This window comes from Anas acuta, chromosome 1 (genome assembly GCF_963932015.1).
Source record: "Anas acuta chromosome 1, bAnaAcu1.1, whole genome shotgun sequence".
Taxonomy (NCBI): Eukaryota; Metazoa; Chordata; class Aves; order Anseriformes; family Anatidae; genus Anas; species Anas acuta.
In genome coordinates this window covers 122,425,303-122,441,294 of record NC_088979.1, presented here as the reverse complement: position 1 = coordinate 122,441,294, position 15,992 = coordinate 122,425,303, and the positions used below count along the sequence as shown (strand labels likewise).

The window sequence follows — 15,992 nt, the reverse complement described above, 5'->3', positions numbered from 1 at the left end:
GATGAACACTGAAAACACAACAGAAGCAGCAGTGCTGTTCATCTCCTGTGCCCTGGGACAGCACAACTGGACCATGTACCTTGCTGCTCCAGTGGGAGAGAAGATCCACCACTAGGTTTAAGAATACACAGACATTCTTCAGAGAACGTGCATTTCTAATGTCTTTGTGCAAAGCGGGTCTTTGTGAGGCTCATAACTTGAGTAAATGTGGGAATTTTTTCATGGAAATAGCCAAGTGCACATTCCTGATATCAGGGGGATCTCCTGCCCCAACTTCTGATACAAATTAGGTAAGGACTATGATTTCTTACTAGTATTCCTCCAAGGTTTTTTAATACATACATGAGAATAAAGTCTTTTCTGTGTGTGTGAAAACTCAATTAATTATTCTTTCCTCCTTTCCAAAGAAGGGAAAAAGGAACGATTCAAGGCAGAGAGATTTACTTCCCACGTGGGAAATTTCATCCTAGCTACTTCAAATGTAGAAAGTTCATGCATAACTGAAAACAAGGTATTATAATGATTGGCACAAACTGCCAACATACTTAATTATAAACATTTTCTTATCTGTAGCAATTATTTACCTGAAAACACTTTAAGTTATTTCTTTAAATGGAAAACAAAACTCTGTTTTGCTCTCATATTGATTAAAGGGTACAGTAAGGTCTTGCAAGTATTTAGTTAAAAACTTTTGATAATCCTTCTTATGTTGTATTTAAAATGTTTGGCTCAGTCTGAGCAACCTCTTCCATTGGATTCCCACAGACAGCCCATAGTCATCATAACACAGAGTTTTTCCCCAATATACATGACATGGATAAAAACAGTCAAGGGAGGAATTTGATATTGTCAGAAGTTTTTAAAGGCTGTAAGAATGAGCTTGCCTAAGCATTGTTCAGGTTGTTTTTTTCTTTTTCAAGGAGCTTTCCTCAGACCTAAACTTAATATCAGAAATGCCTGGGTAACGGTAAGAGGTATTTGCTGGCACTGCTCAGCAGCAAAAAGACACAAACCCCATTACATGGAAACATTAATATTGAACCAGGCAGAGCAGTACAGCAGTGTGCTCAATACAAATTAACAGGGGATCATTAAAGACTCCAAGCTATCTGCATGGGAGCTTGCCTTCCTCTCCTTCTCTTGCCAGCAGCCCATCCACCTTCCCAAGCCCCATAGCTGCTCTCCCTCCAATCCTTGCCCCACTGCCATGGCACACCTTGGTCTCTACTGGGGTGGACAGCTGGCCTTGGGAAGCATGTTGGGGCCTGATTGGGCCCATGCCATGTGGCCTCATGGAAAAAAACACTGGAGAACAACAGCAAAATATCATTTATTGTGGTAAAAAAGGAGTGACCAGCAAAACGAGCAAAATGTTAATGTATATTCTTGTGGCACTGTGGTCAGGGTGAGCTCCTGCTCATTTTTTTAATCAATCCTGGCATCAGGGTTGAGGCCTGATTAGGAAAATGAATTGTCTTCTCCCCAGAAAGGGCAGAGCAGAAGGTGATTTTTCTGGCCTCGGTTGAGGTGCTTTAAAAGGGGAGCCCAAGGCTCTTTGATAGGGGAGCTGGCAGTTCTGCTGCTTTGGTGGTACCTGTTTTGTGGACAAACAAATGACCTCAGTTTCCAAGGCTGTCAATCTGGAATCCCTCGTCAGCACCAAATTAATTAAAATGTCTTTAAAAAGTGAATAAAAAACATGTAAAGAGTGCTAAGCAATCCAGAAATCTGAAGCTTGAAGCCCAAGATCGGATGGTGGAGAGGGAGCAGGGGGTCTCTTTCTCACCTAGGTAATGATTATACGAGCCCCATAAGGACATAGTTAAATCAAGTATTAAGAAGACTGCACTTAAGAGGGGGAAAATATGTCAATCACACTTTGCCTTTGACAAAAGGAAATTCCTTGAAACTGAGAATGGGGAGAGAGAGGGAGGGAGAGTGTCTCGTCATGTGGGTGGCCAGGAAACTGGAGGCCAGAAAAGTACGAGAGAGAGAAAGAGTAAGAGACAGGGGGGGAAAAAAAACCACCAGACTGAATTCTAATCCAAATGCTGTGAGGCGTTCACACCAGGCCTTGTGAGAATATTAACAAGGTTACAGGAGAGGGGCCTTTAGCCTCGGGAATTATTAGTGAATATGGAATTATATTTGCGCAAACACAACCAGATGCAAGCGGCTAAATGCTCTGCAGATGTGAGAGGAGACAGAGTGCGTTCCAAATGGGCAGCAGCTTCATGTGTTTTAACCCTCCGTCGTGATGCCTGGGCGCCTGCCTTAGAGAGCTACTTTTTTTTGAAATGGCAATGGGACAAGAGGGACACGGTCTTCTTTTTTATCAGAAATTCAAACAAGGTTACACCTTAGGGATTACTCTCTCCCAGAGCCACAAGCATCTCCTAGCTAACTGACTATCATGCTGAAGAATACATGTACATCTTCACCACATTCCTTTTCATCTCCCTTTACTTTGTCTGAGATTCACTTCCTCCAAGTTTTCATTTTTCTTCCATTTGACCATGTCTTTTTCCAGAATCTCTCTCTGTCCTCCCTCCCTGCTTTTCATTGTTCTGTTCGCTCTGTTTTCATTGTCTAACTTCATCGTGGCTTGAGCAGTCAGCTAGTACTCACGACATAGCAGGCTGTTTCCATTAGAATGAGAAATTGATTACAAGAGCCAGGTATTTCTTTGAAGTAATCCTGTTTTACTACAAACAAAGTCCCGCTTCTTCAAATACAGTAAGACTGAACAAGAATCCAGTGCTTTGCTCATGATCCAGATCTGCTTGCAGTCAGTACACTGCTCAAAAAGCTCCTTTCCCTGGCTTTCTTTCAAGGCCATTGTGTATTCACCTCATTTTGTGTATCATGATTTTTGTTTTGCTCCCTCCCTGTTTCCTCCTGCTTTTCCCTGCTTTAGTCACTCTAATCAATCCATTCAATGTTTATTTTGGGCATGGCATCCACAGTTTAAGCTATTGCTGAACAAATGGACATCTGTTTGTTCCCTCATTTAGCTGGTGCGCAAGGCAGCAAGCACGCCCAGCAGCCTCAGTGGGATTGATGGCTGGTTCTAAATCAGAAAGCTGCGTCTCAGCACCCGTCACAATATTAGGTGTATTATACTAGTACCTCAGTTTTAGTTGAGAATGCAGCTTTGTTCTTCTAGATGAATCACTTGTTTTAAATAATTATGGTTCCTACTCTGAGAATGAAAGAATATATACTGAATCTTTAAAGATCAGCTTTATCAGTTTAAATACAAAGACACAGAAATGGCCACAGACATAATTATAAACGTTTTGATAGTCACTCTATGGCAGGGCTGAGACTTCTGCTCAAGAGGAAATTGTTTTTCTATGAGGAATAACAGAAGCAGATGACTATTCATCCTATAAAATTATAAATATGAAAGTATTTTCATATTAATTATAAATATATAATTATAAATATGAAAGTAAAGACTTGGATGCTTGTGTAAGTGGGATTTTAATAGATTATATTTTGACATGGTCAAGTATACTAATTGTGATTTTAATGACCTAAAAAGCTTGAATTTCTATTAAATAGCATCTTGGATATTTCCATGAATCACAATGCTTGTTTTCTAAAATAATCACAACATTCCTACAGTATGGCTTATGTTTAATTATTGATGAAGCATAACCTCAAATTTAAATATCTATAAAAATATTTTCTATCACTGTAATCGTGTTTTCAAGGCAAGTAAAGACTCCAGAGTGAGGGCAAAATTTTCCAACTCAGGTATGTTTCACTGCTCTAGGAAAAACACAGTGTACTCTCTGTAACAGCAAATGTGTATGGGGTGATTAAAAGAAATCTGGCAATTTCAAAGACTAAGTTGAATATATTCATTTGCTTAGAGATGAAAATTAATTAAAAAATCAGGCATTTAAAAAACAGACCACCCATTATTAGACCTTTGCCTCCTATCTTGGTAACAGAATATGCTCTAGCGACCCAGGAGTATACCAGTGAAAAGCGAAGGTGGGGAAATACATCTTCACAGATGAAATGCTTATTACTCTCTGGCAAAAATTGTTTCCTATTCAAATTGTCAAATAAGAATCTCTTTCTCTCAGTAGTTAAGGGGGAGTCAGATCATCAACAGAGGAGAGAGCAGTACTCAACCTCCCCTACAAATCAGGCTAAAACCCTTGCTAGCTCCCACATAAGTGGACCTTGTTGAAACCTTGCATGAAGACTTCATTTCACTCAGTTTTGTTATTAAATTGTGGGTTGTTTTTTGCTCGTTTGTTTGTTTTTATTGGTTTGTTTGCTTTTTTTTCTCCTGTTGCATGTAATCCATTTCCCCCCCCCCCCCAAGCAGGGCCTGGAGGCTTCTTGGTGGCCCATGGCCTCCTTCAACGTGGTTGCTACTCCCCACTGCTGTGGACCAGCAGTGAGCTGTGGCAGGCCTCAGCTGGTAGCCACGCTGAGGAGGCTCTTCTCCATTGTTCCCAACGGGGTCTGTGTTTTATGAAGCCTCACAGTATAGCCAGTCGCCATCTCCCCCAAGGGCAACGGCAGTTTCTGTTTCATGGAGAACAATGGATGATGGTGGCCAGTCTAAAAGGGAACAATCCTGCATGGGGAAAACAACAACAACAACAAGAAAAAGCAACAGTAAGTATGGACATTCATAATAAGCATCAGTGAGGAAAGAACCTATTATGCTAGACCCTCCTATGGAGAAGCTGAGAGGGAGGTGGGAGACAGCATGCCAGTTTTCTGCACTGAAAAGGGAGGCCAGGCGCACCGTCCTTGGAGGAGCGATGGAGAGGAAAGTGGGCACAGGCTGAGGGATAACTCCAGGCTTGCCAGCAATGTGGGCAAAATCCTATTTTGCTGCTCAGAGTAGAAGGAACAGTGTCACTTTTGCTGTGGGATGCAGAAATGGTGAAGAGCTGAGGCAGAGCGCTCAGGGAAACGCTGTGAGGAGCTGAACAGCCACTGCCACTATCAACAAGAGTCTAGAAGAGCAGAAAGTAAAGGGTGCTAGAGTCTACCTCTCTCATCATTTTCTTCATTGCTCTGGTGAAACAAAGCAGCTGCAATTCTGGTGGAAGTATCCCATAAACCATAAGTGTTCTAAGTTCCCAGATGGGTGCACAATAGTCTAAGCATAGCCATGAATATCTATGTAAACGGTAAAATAAAATAAAACAAAAAATAATGTTGGAAATCTTTATCTGGGGGTGTTAGGTAAATTGCCTTAACACAGTGGTATGATTTTTTTCAAAAGAGTTGTAAAAACTCTGCCTTTTATGTATACTTCAGTCTTTTTGGTGTCTAGAAAAACATTTCACATCACCATATATCTGCATTGTAATGCTGTGTTTCTTTTGGTATTTTATGACAGTCTCATTTTTAAAATAAACATTAAATAATCAGTGAAGTGTATATTTAACTGTACATTGAACAGATATTAAACCACTACTAACTCAACAGGTTTTAAGCCTCTGATCTCAGTTTAGCAATTAATATTTTTATTAGTCCCATAGAAGAAAATATGAAAGCATGGCTAGTAAAGTTTGCAGATGATGCACAGCTTGATGAAAGGATAAACAGTACTGAAAAACAGACACTTACACACAGATGGGTTGTCTGGTAGGAAAGGAAATCCATACAAGCAATGTGTCTGAACAGAAATAATTTGAAGGTCACACACCTGAAAACAAAAAATTTTAAGTCATCTACAAGCTGAGGGACTGTGGAAATCACTGGCACTGAAAATGACAAAAAGAACACGAGCTCTCAGTACAGTAGGCAACAGTAATCTCTGATATATACACGTTATTTATTGTTCTATCAGTCTGTACATCTTCTGCATACTTTCTTAATAACACTTCTATTTTTTTTCCTACTGATCATTGAAAGCAGAAAAATTACACTGAATATTTCAATAGTATGATGGCATATTTTGATGCTTACCCTGAAGAGAAGAGATTGAAAAACTCCAAAGATTCAAGAGATGCAACCCTAACTTAAAATATATGAAGCATATCTTATGATGACAGTTCTGAAAATCAGTCTATGCCATTTGCTTAAGAAAAAAAATATTTTTTGATTATGGTAGGAGAGAATTTCTGAAAATAAAAAGTGTTTTAGCTTAAAAGGCAACAATATTCTATAACCTAAAATTGTAAAGTGAAATTATAGCAATTCATATTGGAAATGTCACGTTTTTTAAGAACTGAAACAATTTATAAAAATGTGATAGGTTTCACATTTATTACTTGTCAAAAGTGTCCAGTGACAAATGACCAATGATTTAAATGTGAATTAGGTAATCAGATCTCTTTGAACCCCACATTCACATCTTTATGATTCTTATTACAGAAGCATGTTGAGGGATTAATTTAATTATGTAGTATCTCCTATGAGAATCTTGGACAGACATGTTAAGACCAAAAAGTGTTCACACTGTAATGCATACTCTAGAAAAAGCAAGAGATATGTCATGCTAATTGGTACTGTTCAAATAGCAGCTTGGTGATTTTCTTATTAATCTGAAGAAGCAGTTACAAAGGAGAGGTTCAGACTGTGTGAATTCCTACCTATTTCTAAATTTTCCAAAGCTGTTTGGTTATTTGTTATATTTGCCATGTTTGTTTAAAACATGTTTGTTTAATCATGCTTCATTTTTTCTATTAATTATAGAAATAACAGTTGCAGTCTTAAGAGTCTTTAAAATGTTCACATGTATGAAAATATCACCATCAGCTGGGTATACCTGGATGACATTTGGCAGCTGGGGAAATGACAAGGAAAGGTAAGACCATCCTTGCCAATAATGTTGCTCAAAGTAAAACTCTAGTCAATAGTCTGGTACTTCAAGAGATGTTATCACTTCAGGAAAGGAGACGTGCTGTTCCTTACAAGCATCCTCAAGGCACAAGAAGATTATGACTGAATAACCAATCCAGAAGATAATTTTATTAAACTATTTCCCAGATTTGTTTCAGTTTTGCATACAACATAACAGACCTTTGTGTACGATTGGGTGAGGGAGTTCATGAATCTAGTAAAATATTGTTTGGGTGGTATCTGCACTGAATGCATATTAATATATAACAGTTTTAATAGGACAGCATTTATGTTTGAGATAGGGAGGCCTTGGAGCACCATCTAAACCAATAAACTGTCTTCTTTCCAGGACTCAGTTCCTGCAGGAATCAGGGGTTCTTGTAACATCTTTTATGTCCTTTTCCAACTGTGTTCTTTAAAGCAGACAGATATGTGGATGATACCTCAGCACTACTTTTTTTCTTTGTGAATTCCATTGACACAGCCTTTTTTTTTTTTTTTTCTGCCTGTGGATTGCATTTAATTTCTAGAGGATAAATGCATTCATTCTCCATTTCTATTAATAGTCCCTAAGAACACTATCTAGACAGCAACATTTGCATACAAAACTATTTCAGATACCGAACACAAAAGCACTGATACATTGCACCCAGAAATATGCTACGCATTTAGATATTCTATCTATAGATATCTACTCTTATCTGATAAAGAATGAGATATATCTGTGCTGGGAATAATGTTTGAAGGTCTCCTCAGACATCCAGGCTGGATTAACCACTGGAAATCACAGCAGATTTGGGTTTTCTATTTACTGTAGTAAACCAACCTTGTCTATAAACTCCTTATTGCTGCAAACTAAAGGTGTGTGTCTGGGGAGGGCAAGCTTTTCCCCTTGATGTTCCAGGACATGGAAATACAATCCTTTTTCAGACACAGATGTTTGCAATAGAAAACTTTCACTCTGCTCTCTTCTGTTTTTAATCTGCTCATGACAGGAAACACAGATTCAAAATGAATGTAAAAAACACAGCCACCATAACTGATGATAATACAAAAGAACATGTAGGAAAGATTTCTTTTTCCCAACATATTATAGGGAGAAAAGGTTTACAGATTTCAGAAGATTCTAGGTGTTTTTATTTCCAAGTGGCTACCAGTACAGTGTATTTCCATGAAATTCACAGAAAATAGTTATCTATGATACTACCAACAGTTTCAGCACACAAAAGATAATACACTTCTTCATTCTCTGCCAGATCTTCAGCACATTCAAATGACTGCCCTGCCAAAGTTTCATTGAGCTGGCAAATGTATAAAAATGGTCAAAAATCCTTCCATAGCACGTGTAAAATATAAAATGAAGCTGGTAAGAGTGGGATTTACCCTCTTCAGCCAGTCATGCTGCTAACATTGAGGCTCTCCAAAATGTCAAAGATGTGCTTTTAAACTATGCCAACTTACGTGTCTGAAATGAAGTTTTTTTTTCTGTTCGGAAATGTAAAGGGTTGGACTGGACTCCTTCCTGTGCCTGTTCCAACTTTGTTTCTGACTGTATTCTTCAGATTCCACCCTATCTGGCCTCCTTCCTCTGCATCATCTAGTTTGCCAAAATGTCCTGTCCTTGCTTTTTTGTTCACACACTATCTTTGTAACGTCATCCTTCATTTAAAAAAGAATGCTAGGCACATGCAATGCACATTATTGCACATGGCAATCTCTGCAACCTCATCAAACAGTGTGTCATACACTCTCTAATCTGTGTCCACTTTGCCTGTTCAGCCTATGAACTATCTGGAGCATTGGCGACCTCCTTTTGTAGGCTTAAGCAATGAATGGCACAAAGGGCCTACATTTTAGACAGTACCTGAGCAATACTATAGCGAACAATGATTTGCCTAGCATCACACAAGAACTCTAGGACAAGTGGCAAGGAATAAAGCCATGTTTTCAACATTTATGCAATTTCTTTAACCATTTGTCATTTTTACAGTCTGTTGCCACAGCCACCAAACAATTTCTAATTTTTACTTTAAATACAACAAGGAGGCTGTGGACAAAATCCCGAGAGGGACTATTATACATCCCTAATATTCCCTGGACCCCACTGATATTGTAGAACAACCAAGGCTGGATCCTATGCAAAGCAGTGCCTCTTAAAGGCTTTATGCAAATATAAGTTTTGTGGACTATAGCTCAGCTATGGAAGTCCTCCTGCCCAAAAAAAAAAAAAAAACAGAAAAGAAAAGAAAAAAAAAACAAACAGTTTGTGTTCTGCTTCTAGCACTATCACACATTTTCACTAAGCACTTATTTGAGCATATGTCTAAGTCTTCTCCTGAATCATTTTATGTCTACTGTCTGCAGGTTTTTCCTTGATTTTTCAATATTTTTTTCTAAACGTGGATACCCAAAGTGGACTTAGATTTATTGATGGGTACTCCAGTACTAAAAAATCACTTTTCAACATTTCAGCAAGAGGATTGCACTAGAAATAGAGTTGTTTGTCAAACACAAACTCCAGATCTTTCACAAAACTGCTGTGTCCCAGGAGACACTCACTAGCCTGAAATATATGGTCTTAAACTTTTGTTTTTAAGTCAAGTTGGAGATATTAAAAACAGAGAGCAGACATAGTTATATTTTGACTGAGATCTGGTTCATGTGCACCTGCTACTGATATTTTCCTAATCTGGGCTCCATAACAGATTCTTCACATCTAAACAGCCTTGGGTGGATTCACAATATGTACTGGAGTAATATTAGCAGGGAAAAGTGTCTAAGAATCATCAATGAGAAAGGTTGGAAGAGTTTTGGCTGCAGTGGGAGATTTCAGAGGGCAATAAATATGATCAGTGAATCTTTCTCCTCCCCTAAGTTGACCTTCTCTCAAGATGCAAGCTGTCTCTCGTCTTTCTCTGGGATTTTTAAGCCAACCTCTTTTTCTTCTCACCCTTCTCATACATTCACATCTCTCTCCCTCTCTATCTGCAGCAAGAATATCCCATGCTGCTTCTTCTGTGCCTGCTAGATTTCTGCTGTAGTAGTGGTCTCTTCTTTTGTTAAAGTGCTTTTGTAAACAAGTAAGTGGCAATTTTTCACTTTGTTCAGCTTGAGTTAGGGTTCAACAAAGACTTCAAAGTAATAATTCAGACTCTTCTGGTTGAAAGGAAAAAAACAACGTGAATTCAGGCTTTTACTCCAGTTTCATTTTGATTTTAAAACATGTTTTGTTTTAATACACTCTGGTTATCAGAATAAACTAAGTGATAGCTATGTTTTTGGTGCTATTTACAAGTCTGTCAGTATTTGTGTCAAGAGCATATTTCAGGTATCAATTATTCACCATCTATATTCCAGATCACTGGTAACAGTACTAAGTAGGGTAAATCATGGGTTACTGTAGAAGTCTACTAGAAAGTCTCTAAATTCAAATTTGAAAAGTACTTTTTGAGAGTTGTCCGGTAATCAACCCTTAGTCCCATTTAATATGTGTTTCTCTGATAAGTTTAATTAGAATCCTCTGTGGTACTATGTCAAAAATAATTAAAAATTCTCAGAAGTATTGCTTTTGCACTGTTACACTTACTAATTCAAATTCTAATAACATTGAAAATGAACACTAATACTTTTGACATAACATCAATACCTTCATTCTTAAGTTTGCAATCACTGAAACACACATAGCTTTTCGCTTCATCATTTTGCCTGAAATCAAGGTCTGACTTAATGGTTTATAATAACATCATAATATTCATATTTAGTATTTGCTGCAAAGCTTTCTCCTTGGTAATTCCATACTGGAAAAGGGCTTGTTTTTAAACTCTTCACAAGTGAGGAATGGCCTACATTTCCTTGTCACGTCATCTCAACCTTCTTTATATCTTTTAAAGCTAGGTTTATATTCTGCTTCTCTCTTTAGCACCCCTCTCTTCACCTTGTTATTTTGAGACAGCCCTACTTGTTTAATTTCTCTCCAATGGAAAGAAGTTCTGGTCAGGAGACAGAGGCTAAGGCATCCATACATCCCTCCCACCGCCTGGATTGTTCCCCAACGCTTCACTCAAAGCATGTCTTCAGTCTCACTTCAGTGGTGCAGCCACAAGCTTGTCTAATATTTTTTTTTGCTTGTTTTGGCCTTAGGACAGGAAAATCTCAAAAAAATATCATCTGGTCTTTTCTATTTTTCAGCTTCTTCTCTGATGTCTCCTACAATTCAAGCAGTTTCATGTGATTTTCTCAAAATCAGGCTGACATTTTTGCTGAAACCAAAAGCTAAACAAAATGTCAGAGGAAGACAGACATTGTACAGGGGAAGTTTTCAGCTCGAATTATGACCAACATTCATAGCGATGATACAAACGATGAAAAGAAAATTACACGTATGGTTTTGGGGCTCAGATTTCTCACTAACCTTGCAATTTTTTACGGTTTTAGAGTCTGGGGAGCTAAATAGAGGCTAGGGTCCAATGTTGTGAGTACTGTAAACTGTAAAAATTGTCATTTATTGTTATTATTAGCCAGTGCATCCAAGTGGAAACGGTTATATAAACGTGTGGTGCTTTTAACTATTGAGAATACTTCAGGATTTTGGAGTTAGGGACTGTAAAACAGTGGGGAATGCTGCCTGTGGTAAGGTTTGAGCTAATCTTGCCCAGCACCGAGCTGGCTGCTGGGAATAACCACCTGTGTGCTGAGTGGTGTCACTGCATCTGCACACAGGTCCCCGGGCCGGCCATAACCCCACCTCAGCGGCCCGTTAACCGCCCCTAGCCCAGCCGTTGCCATGGCTACTGCCTCCCCCCACCCCCCGTGGGCGGTGCCCGGCCACCACGTGACCGCCCGAGAACTGCCCACACCCCGAAGCGCCTCTGTGGGGCGCTGTGCGCATGCGCCGGCACTTCCGGGCTTGTGCCCTTGTTCCCTCCTCCCCCTCCCCGTTCCCCCCCCACCCCCGCCCCAGCCATGGCGACACCGGGGGGGCTGATCCGGGCCGCGCGCCGCGGGACCCTCGCCCAGGTAACGGCACCGGGACGAGCGCGGGGCCCTGCGCGGCCTCTCGGGCTCGGGCCTGCCCAATTGCCAGGCTGCCCGTACCCACCCGCAGCGGCCGCGGCCGGCTCTGCGCATGCGCAGGGGCGGGGCGAGGCGGTGGGTGCTCCCCCGGGCAGCTCCGGCCGGCACTGCTCGACCCGAGCGCTGGGTTCCGGGGGGGGCTCTGAGTTCCCCCTGCAGAAGGCAAATAATCGTGTGTGAACGTGGGGCTGCCCACAGGCTGCACGGAGCTGGGGGTGCCCCAGCCCTGGAGGTGCCCAAAGCCAGGCTGGATGGGGCTTTGGGCAGCCTGGGCTGGTGGGAGGTGTCCCTGCACATGGCAGAGGGGTTGGAACTGGATGGGCTTTAAGGTCCCTTCCCACCCAAACTGTTCTGTAATGCCATGAATCTGTCGTAATAAACCATTGTTTTCATAGCGAGGCAGTTGGCTTTTTCATGAAAATCATGGTCACGTTTATATATCATCTAAATCTGGGTTGATATTCTGTGTTTCTATAGTGGAGCAGTTCATCAGCAGTTCATGGCTGCCAGCGCAGACAACCTGCATCTCAGGGAGCCCAGGGGGAGAAGTGAAAGGTCAAATACCACTTCCAGTTTCTCACTGATCCTGCTGGCTGTGACCTTGCAGCAACTGTATTCCCCTCGATCACAAAGTTGTTCTGAAAATTTCTGGCCAAAAAAAAAATACACCAATACACACACACAAAAAAATCTTTACATATTAGTAAGTTTTGATAAGTTTCAAGTTGCAGGGATGTTTGGATTATTTCAGAACTAGGATTTTGAAGGTTAAATTTAAGAAATGAGGGCACATTTCGGTTTCTTGTCAACACAGTTAATAGCATGCAAATGACCCTGATTCTGCCAAGTTTTGAAAGGAGCACTCTGTTGAGGAGGGGGAGTGGGAGGGAAAGAGGAAGAATCTGTTATCCCATAGAAAACTTTCATAAGTGATACTTCACTTAGTAATTCTGTACACTTCCTACTAGGTATTATTATGGGGCAGAGGTAAGGTGTCCACTTATATTTTAGTTTTCTTTGTTTGTTTTGGAATTAATTTTGTGTATAAGGCTACTCTGAATTTTAACCATATGGAAGACCTGAAGAGTCTTGACACGTCATACTCAATAAGCTTGTTAGGTATTTCCATTCCTTTAGGTGCTTTGATTTCGTTTCATCGATGTGTACCTAAGTCATCCTAGGTTTATAACCCTTCACGTTTTGAACAATTACATTGTCCCTGTAATACATTTGTCAAAGCAAGCAACATGCAGATCTCACAAATATGCGACAAGCAGCTTTACATTGTACATGTCTGTCTTTTCAGCTACTCACTGTAGCTCTTTGGGATCCAATTAGTATCCTAACAGGTAATTTCCCCTGCCTTCATGCCTCTTGAAAAGGTTGTTGTTCTGTTCTGCATAGTAGACAAATCTGCTCTGAGTAGACTTGGCTTTGTTACATCTTAATATTCTCTCTGACTTGAACTTATTTGCCAGGTTAAAGTCACCTATTAGGTCAAGATTACTCATCAGGTGCTTTGTCACGTCTTTACTCTTAACTGTTGTCCTTTAGATGTGCTGTGTATGTGAGAATGTAATTCCTTCCTATTATTCTATACATGTTTTTAATTTAAAAAACAAGAAGCTCAAAGTTAGTATTATGTAACTTCTTACTGTACTCCCACACTCCCACAGACAATAGTGGTAATTTGAATTGTTTTTTTTTTGTTTTGTTTTCAAATTTGCAAGTCCAATGTGTTGTGGGCTTTTGTCACTTTCACTTTAAGTGTCCTCTTATGGCTATCTACAAAGAATTGCACTCTAATCTGAAGAAAAAAAACTGGCTTCCTAATTTATGCTGTTCCTATTGCCAGACTGCACTTTGGTGTAGTTCAGCTATTACAGCAGACAGCTTGGAATGGGTTGATCATTTATTTGCTGTGTGCTAATGCAGAAGATTCAAATTTCAAGCTGGAAATGTGTTTGTCTTCAAGCTTCAGTCATATGTACTTTTTGGACCCTAAAAGACTTGATATTTTAAGCATTTGATAATGTAGTCATCGTTATTAGAAGATGCAATTTCTGTGATTTCAGCTGTGTTTCACTGGAGTAAACGGTTCATCATTAGGCTGGATTTATCCTGCTGTGTAAAAGTTCCTGGTGTTGTAAGTAATTTTACTACACAACTGGAACATGTAAACACAATATACATGGTTAAGAAGAAATTAATATTTTGTTGGAGAGGTTAATTATATTCTGTGGATCTTGACTTTTAAGACCTTACTTTCGTACTCTTTGACTTACTGCTCATCAGTGGCCTGTAAGCCAGGGTTATGGGAAATCAAGTTTTTTTCTTTGATCAGAGAGTCTTAAAGATGGCAACTTGCAGGTACAACAGGGAATTACTCATAATATTATGAGAAATCCAACTATAGCCTAAAGTATCAGTAGGAAAATACAATGTAAGGTAAGTCAGTTGGTGTTGGTGTCTGACTTGATAAAATATGAATTAGCGGAGTTTTAGTCCTGTCAGCAAAGGGCATTCTTAACCACAACAGGACATTCTTAACCACAGCAGCTACTGATGAAAAAATCTGAGTATGTGAATGAGGTGAACTTATGAACTGTATGTAGTTAGGTGACTGGGGAAGAAAATCTTACCTGTCAGCAGTACTACCAATGTCTGTGACTAACTGCCAAGCATTTTTGTACCAGTGTAAACTTAAGCTCTTGGACAGGATATTTCTTTTCTCCTTTACACCTCAAAATGGACTTAGGATTTGGTCAAAGAGAAGTCTAGACAGCATTGTATGTGTCCCGTTCAGACTCTGCTTTGTTCAGATCTACAAAACTGTTGCTACATAGTATGTTTCAGACACACTTTACTGTTTATGTTGTCTCAGTGAAGTAGAAGAATTATGAGGTCTTGCTTTTGATTATAGGTTCTCATGCACCACTAGCTGGTTTTCCAGGCACCCAGGTAGAATCCATACAATCATAGAATTGTTCGGGTTGGAAGGGACCTTAAAGATTGCCTAATTACAACTCCCCTGCCATAGGCAGGGGCACTTCCCACTAGACCAGGTTGCTCAAAGTCCCATCCAGCCTGGCCTTGAATACTTTCAGGGAGGGGGTATCCACAGCTTCTCTGGGCAACCTGTTCCAGTGCCTTGCCACCCTCACATTGAAGAATTTCATCCTTTAGCCTAAAAGCCTACTTTTACGTGTTATTGGCCTTCTGGAAGATATCAGGAGCCTTTAGCACCATTTTTCTGTTCTAATAGCCAGGCAGTTATCACTTGTTATAAGAATACTGTAATACCTCTGTTTTTTCTTTCTGAGAGCATCTTTTAAAGAAAACATGCACTTTTCATTTTGCTTCTTTTTCTCCTACCCTGACATTCCCTCTTCTATGCTTAAGCCTTTCCTGGCCTTCACATATGATCTATTGCAGAGGTGGTATTGTCTCTGGTAACCTGTGTGCTTTGATATCCTACAACCTCCATCTCTTACCAACTTTAGCAGCATTCTGCTTAGCTGGAAAGTGGATTTTCTTTTAGCTCTCAGTGATGCAGAACTGCTTCTTCTAGACACATGGGATGTCTTATTTTAATACAAAATACTTTCATCTTTGGTATTAGAATTCAGCCCTTTTTATTTTTTTCCTTGTACTCAAATTTGGATTAGCTATAACGAAACTCAGGACAGTGAGTCTGTCAGGCACTGTTCAGGTCATACAGAGAAAAGATTGATTTGAGTCCAGGAGTCCCAAGGGTGCTGCTCCTGCCTCTTTTAGAGTGCTGCACAGAAAACATCCCTGGTGAATGTTTAGTCAGGACCATCACAAAAACAAGACCTTCAAATCCAAGGCATCTTAGCCAATGTGTTGGTAAACTCAGCAGTCAGTTAGTAGTGTACCTGTACCTTTACATGAGTTAATAGCCAAAAAAATGCCACAGGATAAATCCATTTCCCTAGCTTGCTTTTTGGTCACAGTTTGTGACCAAAGATGGTGCTAAAATCAAGGTGCATTTACTGTTTCTTCCTCTGCTGTGGCAGCTTCCAGAGGCCAAGGTTAGACTCCTTAGTCTGGCATGCTTTGCTCTTAAG

The 15,992-nt window shown here is 40.0% G+C and overlaps 1 protein-coding gene across 5 annotated transcripts in view; it reads left to right on the top strand.

The window, feature by feature from the left end:
- The first annotated feature begins 11,699 nt into the window (after positions 1-11,699).
- WARS2 (tryptophanyl tRNA synthetase 2, mitochondrial) overlaps positions 11,700-15,992 on the top strand; it is a 50,472-nt gene continuing 46,179 nt past the window's right edge. Inside the window, exons 1-2 of one of the 5 annotated variants that reach the window (XM_068698801.1) lie at positions 11,700-11,844; positions 13,977-14,047. In XM_068698801.1, the coding sequence (XP_068554902.1) occupies positions 11,715-11,844; positions 13,977-14,047 (201 nt within the window). In that variant the 5' untranslated portion in view covers positions 11,700-11,714. The remainder of the gene's footprint in view (positions 11,845-13,976; positions 14,048-15,992) is intronic. The other 4 variants (XM_068698811.1, XM_068698834.1, XM_068698823.1 and 1 more) reach the window with 4 other exon arrangements.